Source organism: Rhinopithecus roxellana, unplaced genomic scaffold, assembly GCF_007565055.1.
Source record: "Rhinopithecus roxellana isolate Shanxi Qingling unplaced genomic scaffold, ASM756505v1 contig3123, whole genome shotgun sequence".
NCBI classification, from domain to species: domain Eukaryota; kingdom Metazoa; phylum Chordata; class Mammalia; order Primates; family Cercopithecidae; genus Rhinopithecus; species Rhinopithecus roxellana.
The window spans coordinates 476-13,968 of NW_022142397.1; the positions used below are offsets into that span (position 1 = coordinate 476).

At 39.7% G+C, this 13,493-nt stretch overlaps 1 protein-coding gene across 1 annotated transcript; it reads left to right on the plus strand.

Annotated features, from left to right (window-relative positions):
* Window positions 1-1,837: 1,837 nt before the first annotated feature.
* On the plus strand, window positions 1,838-12,074 carry LOC115895845 (kelch-like protein 20; the record flags this gene model as incomplete). Its single annotated transcript, XM_030926434.1, has 2 exons — window positions 1,838-2,021; window positions 11,931-12,074. Coding segments are annotated over 2 exons (328 nt in total), but the record flags the coding sequence as incomplete, so codon positions are not given.
* Between the last annotated feature and the right edge of the window lie 1,419 nt (window positions 12,075-13,493).

Here is a 13,493-nt window from a genome sequence, read left to right on the forward strand (position 1 = left end):
CGGCTCACTGCAACCTCCGCCTCCCAAGATCAAGCTATTCTCCTGCCTCAGCCTCCCGAGTAGCTGGGACTGCAGGTGTGCACTACCATGCCTGGCTACTTTTTGTATTTTTAGTAGAGACAGGGTTTCACCATATTGGCCAGGATGGTCTCAATCTCTTGACCTCGTGATCCACCCGCCCCTCAGCCTCCCAAAGTGTTGGGATTACAGGCATGAGCCATGGCAAAGTAATTACAGTGTAATTACTAGATTCTTCTCTTAAAGTATCTTAACAAGACAGGAAATTTGTCTCAGTAGACTTGTTGGAGTAAAACCATTCATATGTTACCAGATAACGAATTTGTGCCAGTACAGTGTTTCTTTTAGCAATCTGATTTTTGACCCAATTTTATTACTTTAACTAATTTAGCAAATACTCTTGCCCTGGCCGATGTGCTACCTTGCTAATATCTTGCAGAATCTAATAAAATTTATTAAAAAGTAGTAACTCTGCAGTGTGGTAATCAAATTGTGATTTTACTTTTCTATAAGTTATCGTTGGCTGTAAGCATGTTGAGCTTTAGGCTAAATTTGCAGTGAGATATGAGTCATGAGGGAAATAACAATTCACAACTCAGTTTGACTTGGCATTATTGCTTTCATGTTTGTGCCATTTTAATATTGGCTGGCATTCATGATTGGTTTGATTTATGCTTGCTTCCCTTTGCCAACCTATATATTCCTAAACTACATTGGGACTTAAGTAACAATGTAATTTAGATATTTGGAATAAAGGGAGAATTTTTTCTACAGAGACTTGGTAGATGAGGCTAAAAACTACCTCCTGTTGCCGCAAGAACGACCACTAATGCAAGGACCAAGGACGAGACCACGGAAACCTATCCGATGTGGGGAAGTACTCTTGCAGGTTTGGATCTTATACTGTTAGTAGATTGAATATGTTCCCATGTGAGAAATTGTCATTTGAATAATCCTTGGACAATTGTGATATTACTGTCATAAGAAACAAACAACAAGTCAGCATGTAGCTTGACTCTTAACCCATGATTCAACACTGATATACTCCAAAAGAGTGCTCTATTTTTTTTCTCATTCAACACCTGTAATATCTATTTTATATAAATCCAAAATGTTGGCTGGGCACAGTGACTCATGCCTATAATCCCAGCATTTTGGGAGGCCAGGCGTTTGAGATCAGCCTGGGCAATATAGGGAGGCCCCATCTTTACAAAAAAATAAGAAAAACAATTAGCTGAATGTGGTAGTACATGCCTGTAGTCCCAGCTACTTGGGAGGCTGAGACAGAGGATGGCTTGAGCCTAGGAGGTCAAGGTTGCAGTGAGCTGTGATTGTACCACTGTACTCCACCCTGGGGAACAGAACAAGATCCTGTCTCAAAAAATAAAAAATAAAATGTCATGCAGTAGATGTTTTGTTGAATGAGTCACATGCATTAATTTATATATCAATGTGCAGCTCATCTCATAATTACATGGAGTTGTGAAAAACATATTAAACAATTATAATTTATTCTCCATTCTATGCATATCCATCTATAATTTCTCCATTCTATCTATATATACATATTATGTCAATCCCATTTGAATTGGTATCATTGCCCTCCTTTGTAAAATAGATATAATACTAACTTATTTACAGAGTTAATTAAAGATTATAACAATCCCAGGGGAATGAGTTAAAGTCATAACTTGCATTTTGGCCTACTGCTAGAGACATTTGGTGAGTCTAAGCAGTAGGTCACAGTGAAGTTCGTAGTGAGTGTTACATTCTATGCTTCAGGATAGGATTCTCTTGACCATTTCTGTTACTTCCCCAGTTGGTGGCTGGTGCAGTGGAGATGCCATTTCCAGTGTTGAACGATATGATCCGCAGACCAATGAATGGAGAATGGTGGCTTCAATGAGCAAAAGGAGATGCGGAGTTGGGGTCAGTGTTCTTGATGATCTGTTATATGCAGTAGGAGGCCATGATGGATCCTCTTATCTCAACAGTGTTGAAAGGTGAGTAAGGTCAATCTGTAATTTTCTCTCTACTATTCATATAGTTTTATTTGAGATGTTAATTAGGAATCAAATGTGACTTAATGTTTAGTATTGCATCTGTGGCACTAGTTGGCAACCTAAACAAGTTAGTATGATACACAAATTCTTTATGATTTGGTCTCCACCTGTTTCTCTAGTCTGTCTCCCATGACATACTACCCCTCCCTAAGCATGCTACTGCAGACACATCAAATTGCCTGCAGTTCCTTGGACATGCTGTCTTCCTTCATACCTCTCTCCTTACATATATGCATGCTGTTCTTTTTTCCCTGGGATACTTTTGCCATTTTAAGACTTACATTGCCTTTGGCTGGGCGCAGTGGCTCACGCCTGTAATCCCAGCTACTCAGGAGGCTGAGGCAGGAGAATGGCCAGAACCCGGGAGGCAGAGCTTGCAGTGAGCTGAGATCGCACCACTGCATTCCAGCCTGGGCAAAAGAGGGAGACTCCTTCTCAAAAAAAAAAAAGACTTAACATTTTCCTTCAAGACACAAATGTTACTTATTACATACAACTTTCTATGATACCATATAGATGAGTTAGTTACTACTTGTTCGTTTGCCTTCCATAAGTATTTTGAACATGTTTGTACATATCCATCACATTGTACTGTATGTGTTGAAATGTATTTCACTATAATATCTATCGTAGTTTACTAGGCACATTGGGGAATCTATAGTAACTGATGTTTCCATAGCTTTTTGCTCTCAAGAAGTTGTGTTGATTAACAGTGACTCTTAATTTCCATAACACATCTGTGGAAACGCTGCAGTTTTAAAGGTATAGATTGTGCAGCTGGGGAAAAAAATCTTAAAAAGTAGAGGGATCAGTCCCATAGAAGTAAAACAACTGCAACATGGAGAAACCTCATCTCTACAAAAAATACAAAAAAATTACCAGTTGTAGTGGTGCACACCTGTAGTCCCAGCTACTCAGGAGACTGAGGCATGGGGCCCGCTTGAGCCTGGGAAGGAAAGGTTGCCATGAGATGAGATTGCGCCATTGCACTCTAGTCTGGGTGACAAAGCAAGACTCTCTCAAAAAATAAAATAAAATAAACACACACACACACTTAAAATAAATTGATGACATCACAGGAGGGAAAAATAAATTGATGGCATTGCAGAAGGGATCATGGCGGACGGGAGGCAGGACTAGATTGAAGCTCCGGGACCGGTCAGCATGCAGAGGCTTGACTGTAATTTTTAGCTCCAGATTGACTGCAGAAAAAATCAGCAATATCAAGAGGACCCACAGACCCTCTGAAGAAAGCAGACTGCTCCTTCAGGACCTGGGAGAAACCCACATCTGTGAGTGCCCCAACTGCAGAAGTGGGAAAGGGAGACCCTCCTCTTCCAAACACATACCCCCCACTGGAGAAGCTGAGGTCTGTTCACAGGAGAAATTTCCACTTTACCTGGAGCTGAGTCAAGTTAGAGAGCCAGCGAAATACAGGGGTAGAGGAAGCAGCAGAAAGGCCCTGGGAGTTCGCTGGGTCCAAATGATGGCCAAGCAGGCCTGGCACCACTGGATCCATCGGGAGGGTGGCCAGAGGAGCAGGGGATAAAACTCCCCAGGGAGAAGGAATTCTCTAGCTGACCTTTGTAACAATTTGAACAGAGGGAGAAGCTCCTGACCAGAATGCAAGGGACGATGCAAATCCTGCGTGCATACTTCACTGGCAGGGAGAGAAATAAAGCCCTTTTCTCTTGCAAGCTGGGAGGCGGATAGCCTCGGGCAAGTTTTCAAGCCTGTCTCCCGTGGCCTGGAAACAGACTCAGAGTTGTGAGGCAGGTACGGTGGGAGACCGGCCCTTCAGTTGTTGTGGGAGCTAAGTGGAGGGGGCCTGTGACTACCGGCTTTCCCCCACTTCCTGACAAACCTGCATGACTCATCAGAGGCAGTCATAATCTTCCTAGCTACACAACTCAAGTGACCTGGGAATCTCTTCCCCCATCCCAACAGCAGTCGCAGCAAGACCTGCCCAAGAAGAGTCTGAGCTCAGACATTCCTAATCCCGCCCCCACCTGATGGTCCTTCTCTGTCAACCCTGGTAGTGGAAGACAAAGGGCATATAATCTTGGGAGTTCTAGGACCCCACCTACCACCAGTTCCTCTCCATATTACTACAGCTGATGCTTTCTGGAAAGCACCATCTCCTGGCAGGAGGCCAACCAACACAAAAAATAAAGCATTAAACCACCAAAACTAAGGATCCTCAGAGTCCACTGCACCCTCCACCAGAACAGGCACTGGTATCCACAGCTGAGAGACCCATAGACGGTTCACATCACAGGACTCTGCAGACATCCCCTACTACCAGCCCAGAGCTGAGTAGACTCACTGGGTGGCTAGACCCAGAAGAGAGACAACAATCACTGCAATTTGGCTCACAGGAAGCCACATCCATAGGAAAAGGGGGAAAATACTATATCAGGGGAACACTTTGTGGAACAAAAGAATCTGAACAATAGCCTTCATCCCTAGACCTTCCCTCTGACAGAGCCTACCCAAATGAGAAGGCACCAGAAACCAACCCTGGTAACATGACAAAAACAAGGCTCTTCAACACCCCAAAAAAATCATACTAATTCACCAGCAATGGATCCAAATCAAGAAGATTCCCTGATTTACCTGAAAAAGAATTCAGGAGGTCAGTTATTAAGCTAATCAGGGAGGGACCAGAGAAAGGTGAAGCCCAATGCAAGGAAATCCAAAAATGATACAAGAAGTGAAGGGAGAAACACTCAAGGAAATAGATAGCTTAATGAGAAAACAAAAATTCAGGAAACTTTGGACACACTTTTAGAAATGCGAAATGCTCTGGAAAGTCTCAGTAATAGAATTGAACAAGTAGAAGAAAGAAATTCAGAGCTCAAAGACAAGGTCTTTGAATTAACCCAATCGTACAAAGACAAAGAAAAAAGGATAAGAAAATATGAACAAGCCTCCAAAAAGTCTGGGATTTTGTTAGACAACCAAATAAGAATAACCAGTATACCCAAGGAAGAAGAGAATTCTAAAAGCCTGGAAAACATACTTGGGGGAGTAATCAAGGAAAATTTTCCCAGCCTTGTGAGAGACCTAAACATCCAAATATAGGAAGCACAAAGACACCTGTGAAATTCATCACAAAAAGATCTTTCCTTAGGCACATTGTCACCAGGTTATCCAAACTCAAGATGAAGGAAAGAATCAAGAGCTGTGAGACAGAAACACTGGGTAACTTATAAAGGAAAACCTATCATTAACAGCAGATTTCTCAGTGGAAACCCTGCAAGTTAGAAGGGATTGGGGACTTATCTTCATCCTCCTCAAACAAACAATATCAGCCAAGAATTTTGTATCCAGTAAAACTAAGCATTATATATGAAGGAAAGATAAGCCGTTTTCAGACAAACAAATGCTGAGATAATTTGCATTACCAAATCACCACTACAAGAACTTCTAAAGGAGCTCTAAATCTTGAAACAAATCCTAGAAACACATCAAAACAGAACCTCTTTAAAACATAAAATCACACAGAACTATAATGCAAAATACAAGGTAAAAAGCAAAAACAAAAACAAAACCAAAGTACCACAGGCAACAAAGAGCACAATGAAAGTAACTGGTACCTTCACATTTCAATACTAAACATTGAATGTAAATGACCTAAATGCTCCACTAAAAGGGACCGAACCGCAGAATGGATAAGAACTCAACAACCATCTGCTGCCTCAGGAGACTCACCTAACACATAAAGAACGCACATAAACTTAAAAACCAGTGGAAAAAGGCATTTCATTCAAATAACACCAAAAGCGAGCAGGAATCGCTGTTCTTATATCAGACAAAACAAACTTTAAAGCAACAGTGGTTAAAAGAGACAAAGAGGGACAGTATATAATGGTAAAAGGCCTTGTCCAACAGGAAAATATCATAGGCCTAAACATATATGCACCTAATGAGCTCCTAAACTTATAAAACAATTACTAATAGACCCGAGAAATGAGATAGACAGCAACACAAGAATAGTGGGAGACTTCATTACTCCACTGACAGCACTAGACAGGTCATCAAGACAGAAATTCAACAAAGAAACAATGAATTTAAACTATACCTTGGAAAAAATGGATTTAACAGATATATACAGAACATTTCATCCAAAAACCACAGGATACCCATTCTATTCAACAGCTCATGGAACTTTCTCCAAGATAGACCATAAGATAGGCCATAAAATGAGCCTCAATAAATTTAAGAAAATTGAAATTATATCAAGCACTGAGACCACAGTGGAATAAAACTGGAAGTCAACTCCAAAAGGAACCTTCAAAACCATGCAAATACATGGAAATTAAATAACCTGCTCCTGAATGAGCATTGGGTCAAAAATGAAATCAAGATGGAAATTTAAAAATTCTTCGAACTTAATGACAATAATGACACAACCTATCAAAACCTCTGGGATACACAACAAAGGCGGTGCTAAGAGGAAAGTTCATAGCCCTAAATGCCTACATTATCAAGAAGTCTGAAAGAGCAAAGACAATCTAAGGTCACACCTCAAGGAACTAGGGAAACAAGAACAAACCAAACGCAAAGGAAATAACCGAGATCAGAGCAGAACTACATGAAATTGAAACAAACAAACAACACAAAAAAAAATACAAAGGATAAATGAAGCAAAAAGCTAGTTATTTGAAAAGATAAGGGGGCGCGGTGGCTCAAGCCTGTAATCCCAGCACTTTGGGAGGCCGAGACGGGTGGATCGCGAGGTCAGGAGATCGAGACCATCCTGGCTAACACGGCGAAACCCCGTCTCTACTAAAAAATACAAAAAACTAGCCGGGCGAGTTGGCGGGTGCCTGTAGTCCCAGCTACTTGGGAGGCTGAGGCAGGAGAATGGCGTAAACCCGGGAGGCGGAGCTTGCAGTGAGCTGAGATCCGGCCACTGCACTCCAGCCTGGGCGACAGAGCGAGACTCCGTCTCAAAAAAAAAAAAAAAAAAAAAAAAAAAAAAAAAAAAAAAAAAAAAAAAAAAAAAGAAAAGATAAAAAATTGATAGACCATTGGCAAGATTAACCAAGAAAAGAAGAGAAAATCTAAATAACCTTACTAGAAAACAAAACAGGAGCTATTACAACTGACATGACTGAAATACCAGAGATCATTCAAGGCTACTATAAACAAGTTTACACATATAAACTAGAAAACCTAGAAGAGATGAATAAATTCCTGGAAAAATGCAACCCTCCTATCTTAAATCAGGAAGAATTAGATACCCTGAACACACCAATAATAAGCAGCAAGATTGAAGTGGTAATTTAAAAATACAACAAAAAAAAGTCCAGGACCAGACGGATTCACAGCATAATTCTACCAGACATTCAAAGAAGAATTGGTACCAATCCTTTTGACACTATTCCACAAGATAGAGAAAGAAGGAACCCTCCCTAATAATTCGTAATTCATTCTGTGAAGCTAGCATCACCCTAATACCAAAACCAGGAAAGGACATAACCAAAAAAGAAAACTAAAGACTGATATCCTTGATGAGCATAGATGCTAAAATCCTTAACAGAATACTAGCTAACCGAATCCAACATCATATCAAAAAGATAATCCACCATGATCAAGTGTGTTTCATGCCAGGGATGCAGGGATGGTTTAACATATCTAAGTCAATAAATGTGATACACCACATAAACAGAATTAAAAACAAAAATCACATGATCATATCAATAGATGCAAAAAAAGCATTTGACAAAACTCAGCATCCCTTTATGACTAAAACTCTCAACAAAATTGGCATACAAGGGACATACTTTAATGCAATAAAAGCCATCTATAACAAACCCACAGACAACATACTGAGTGGGGAAAAGTTGAAAGCATTTCCTGTGAGCATGGGGAAAAGACAAGGATGCCCACTCTCACCACTCCTCTTCAACATAGTACTGGAAGTCCTGGCCAGAGCAATCAGACAAGAGAAAGAAATAAAAGGCATCCAGATCAGTAAAGAGGAAGTCATATTGTCACTGTTTGCTGATGATATGATCGTTTACCATGAAAATCCTGAGGACTCCTCTGGAAAGCTCCTATAACTGATAAAATAATTCAGCGAAGTTTCCGGATATAAGATTAATGTACAAAAATCAGTAACTCTTCTATACACCAATAGCAACCAAGCAGAGAATGAAATCAAGAACTTAACTTTTTTTTACAATAGCTGCAAAAAAGTAAATAAAATACTCAGGAATATACCTAACAAAGGAGTCGAAAGACTTCTACAAGAAAAACTACAAAACAGTGCAGAAAGAAATCATAGATGCCACAAACAAATGGAAACACATCCCATGCTCATGGATGGGTAGAATCAATATTGTGAAAATATTGCCAAAGCAATCTACAAATTCAATGCAATCACCATCAGAATACCACCATCATTCTTCACAGAATTAAAAAAACAAAAAAAAATTATAAAGATCATATGGAACCAAAAAGAGCCCGCATAGCCAAAGCAATACTAAACAAAAAGAACAAATCTGGAGACATCACACTACCTAATTTCAAACTATACTATAGAGTCATAGTAACCAAAACAGTGTGGTACTGGTATAAAAATAGGCACATAGACCAATGGAACAGAATAGAGAACCCAGAAATAAACCCAAATACTTACAGCCAACTGATCTTCAACAAAGCAAAGAAAAACATAAAAGGCCAAGGCGTGGTGGCTCAAGCCTGTAATCCCAGCACTTTGGGAGGCTGAGATGGGCGGATCACGAGGTCGGGCGATCAAGACCATCCTGGCTAACATGGTGAAACCCCGTCTCTACTAAAAAAAAAATACAAAAAAACTAGCCAGGCAAGGTGGCAGGCACCTGTAGTCCCAGCTACTCGGGAGGTTGAGGCAGGAGAATGGCATAAACCCAGGAGGCGGAGCTTGCAGTGAGCTGAGATCCGGCCACTGCACTCTAGCCTGGGCGACAGAGCGAGACTCCGTCTCAAAAAAAAAAAAAAGAAAAACATAAAGAGGGGCAAGAACACTCTTTTCAACAAATGGTGCTGGGATAATTAGCTAGCCACATATAAGGAAACGAAACTGGATCCTCATCTCTCACATTATACAAATCAACTCAAGATGGATTAAGGACTTAAACCCTAAGACCTGAAACTGTAAAAATTATAGAAGATAACATTGCAAAAACCCTTCTTGATATTGGCTTAGGCAAGGATTTCATGACCAGAAACCCAAAAGCAAATGCAATAAAAACAAAAGATAAATAGCTGGGACCTAATTAAACTGAAGAGCTGTTGCATGGCAAAAGGAACAGTCAGCAGAGTAAACAGACAACCCACAGAGTGTGAGAAAATCTTCGCAATCTATACATCTGAAAAACAACTAATACCTGGAATCTACAACGAACTCAAGTCAGTGAGAAAAAAAATCCTATCAAAAAGTGGGCTTAGGACATGAATAAACAGTTCTCAAAAGAAGATATACAAATTGCCAACAAACATGAAAAAATGCTCAACATCACAATGATCAGGGAAATGCAAATGAGAACCACAATGTGATTCCACCTTACTCCTGCAAGGATGGCCATAATAAAAAAATCAAAAACCAGTAGATGTTGGCGTGGATGCTATGAACAGGGAACACTTCTACACTGCTGGTGGCAATGTAAACTAGTACAGCCACTATGGAAAACAGTGCAGAGATTCCTTAAAGAACTAAAAGTAGAACTACCATTTGATCCAGTAATCCCACTACTGGGTATCTACCCAGAGGAAAAGAAGTCATTAATCAAAAATGATACTTGTACACGCACGTTTCTAGCAGCCCAATTCACAATTGCAAAATCATGGAAGCAAACCAAATGCCCATCAATCAATGAGTGGATAAAGAAACTGTGGTGTATATAGATGATGGAATACTACGCAGCCATAAAAAGGAATGAATTAACAGCATTTGCAGTGACCTGGATGAGATTAGAGACTATTATTCTAAGCGACGCAACTCAGAATGGAAAACCAAACATCGTATGTTCTCACTGATATGTGGGAGCTAAGCTATGAGGACTCAAAGGCATAAGAATGATGCAATGTACTTTGGGGACTTGGGGGGAAGAGTGGGAGGGGGTTGAGGGATAAAAGATTACAAATATGGTGCCATGTATACTGATGCATGCACTAAAATCTCATAAATCACCACTAAAGAATTTACTCATGTAACTAAATACCACGTGTACCCCGATACCCCAATAACTTATGGGGGAAAAAAAAAGAACACATCACAGTTAAAAAAAATCGATGGGTTAAAGAAATAAGAGTAGAAATAGCTAAATGTTTATACTTTAACAATTTAGCCTATGTATATCAAAATGGATAGAATGCAACTAAGGTGGTACCCAGAGGGAAATTTACATGAATTTTAGCTTAGATACATTAATATAACTTATATGCATTTGGAAATAAGAAAGATACAAAATAAATGAATCATGTATTTTAAATCGTTACTAAAAAAGCAATAAAACCCAACAAACAAAAGAAATCAATGAAATTGAAAAAAGAAGATATAACTACAAAAAGAGCAATTTGATAGTATTTTTAAAAATTAAGCATACTGGCCGGGCGCGGTGGCTCAAGCCTGTAATCCCAGCACTTTGGGAGGCCGAGACGGGCGGATCACGAGGTCAGGAGATCGAGACCATCCTGGCTAACACGGTGAAACCCCGTCTCTACTAAAAATACAAAAACTAGCCGGGCGAAGTGGCGGGCGCCTGTAGTCCCAGCTACTCGGGAGGCTGAGGCAGGAGAATGGCGTAAACTCGGGAGGCGGAGCTTGCAGTGAGCTGAGATCTGGCCACTGCACTCCAGTCCGGGCGACAGAGCGAGACTCCGCCTCAAAAAAAAAAAAAAAAAAAAAAAAAAAAAAAAAAAAAAATTAAGCATACTCTGCTGGGCACGGTGGCTTACACTTGTAATCCCAGCTCTTTGGGAGGCCAAGGTGGGTGGATCACGAGGTGAGGAGATCAAGACAATCCTGGCTAACACGGTGAAACCCCGTCTCTACTAAAAATACAAAAAAATGAGCCGGGTGTTGTGGCAGGCGCCTGTAGTCCCAGCTACTCAGGAGGCTGAGGCAGGAGAATGGCGTGAACCCAGGAGGCGGAGTGTGCAGTGAGCCAAGATTGCGCCACTGTACCCCAGCCCGTGCAACAGAGCCAGACTCCATCTCAAAAAAAAAAAAAAAAAAAATTAAGCATACTATTTGCTACAGTAATTCTACCTATCACCCATTCACACAAAGAGAAATGTACAAGGATGAACATTGTTTTTAATTGCAAAATATCAGAAACAGCATAAGGGGTATATCAGTAGGAATATAATTAAATAATGTATAACATATAATAGTAAAATAATTAAAAAGAAAAATCTGGAGCTATATTAGCATAAATAGATTTCAAAAAATGTTGAGGAAAAAAAGCAGTGCCTACTGTGTGGTATTATTTATGTGAAGAAAACATGCTTGCATATAAAGAAATACATATATGTGGATGCATATATACCTATATATATTTTACTGAAAAGTCTTGAAGGATATATGCCAAATCAAAATGTGAAGAGACCAAAATTCAGGTGGAACTCAAGGAGGGATTTAGCTTTATCAATAATATTCTGATTTTTTAAAAGAAAATATATTCATACATAAAAAATAAAAACACAAACCAGATTTTCAAATGTTTAGTTGTTATTAATCAGCCCATACTTAGGGGAAAGAATATATATCGTATAAATCCATGGATTTAGAATATGTAAACATAGCCAAGCATCCTTTGTGTAATACAAACTCTCCTCTTGGTATGTTCTTTTCAGGTATGACCCCAAAACAAACCAGTGGAGCAGTGATGTGGCCCCTACAAGCACCTGCAGGACAAGTGTTGGTGTAGCAGTACTTGGAGGCTTTCTCTATGCTGTGGGTGGCCAGGATGGCGTGTCTTGCCTCAACATTGTTGAGAGGTGATTTTTTTTTAAGTCATTTTCTGTATTTTTATTTTAAAGAACATAGAGCTCTTTAAAAGAAACAAGTACAGGCCGGGCATGGTGGCTCACACCTACAATCCTAGCACTTTGGAACGCCAAGGCAGGTGGATTGCTTGAGCTCAGGAGTTCAAGATCAGCCTAGGCAACATGGTGAGATTAAAAAAAAAAAAAATTTGGCAAAATGAATTCTGCCTGCTTGCAAAACTTCTGACTAATAGAGAATGAATAATAGGAAGCCCATATTAGAGGATCCACATCAGTTAAAAAGTTTTTCCAAATAAGAGTGACTCTGAGTTCCGCAGAGTTAAAAGATTGGGTTCAAATCAAAGATTTGTACAATCTTGAGTAAATTACTTAATCCCTCTGTGACTCACTGTTCTCAAATGTAAATGAAGACAATTTGTAACTCAAAAAAAATTAAAATGAATAAGTTTTCTCGAAGATTCCAAATCCTGAGGATAATTTCATTTTAGTATTATTTAGTCTGGATATACCATAATGCAGACTAATTTTCCCTCTGCTTAAGGTACACACAAAAACATTACCAATAAAATTTACTTGTGTATCAATTTTCCTCCTGAGGCTTCCTCCTTTTTTTGGTTAAAAAAAAAAAAGCACTAGACCGGGCACAGTGGCCCATGCCTGTGATCTCACTTACGGAGGCCAAGGCAGATGGATGAGTTTGAGACCAACCTGGGCAACATGGCAAAAACCTGCCTCTACAAAAAAAATACAAAAATTAGTCAGGTGTGGTGACACATACCTGTGGTCCCGGCTACTCTGGTGAGTGAGATGGGAGAATTGCTTGAGCCCACACAGAGGTTGCAGTGAACCGAGATGGCACCACTGTACTCCAGCCTGGGTGACACAGCAAGACCCTGTCTGAAGAAAAAAAAATCACTATAAAATTGAAATAAAATCACAAAACAAAGGAAATACATTTGGATACTTAAACTTCTTCTAATTTATTTATTCACTTATTTGTAACATTTTGAGATGGCATCTTGGTATGTTGACTAGACTGGTCTTCAACTCCTGGGTTCAAGACATCCTCCTGTTTTGGCTTCCCAAAGTACTAGGGTTATTACAGGTGTGAGCCACCATGCCCAGCCCATATTTAACTTTCACTTTCTGAATATCGCAGGTCTAAAAGGTCATCAAATATATAGTACTATATTTCATTGCTCTAAGATGCACATGCACATTTTATTAATAATAGCTCTAAAACTGATGTATTACAATTGATGGCAATTTAAATTTACAACTATGACTGGTAGCGTTTTCCTTCCTGGCAATATAAAAAATAGTGTTCAGTCTTTTTTTTTTTTTTTTTTTTTTTGGATGGAGTCTCGCTGTGTCACCCAGGCTGGAGTACAGTAGGGCGATCTTGGCTCA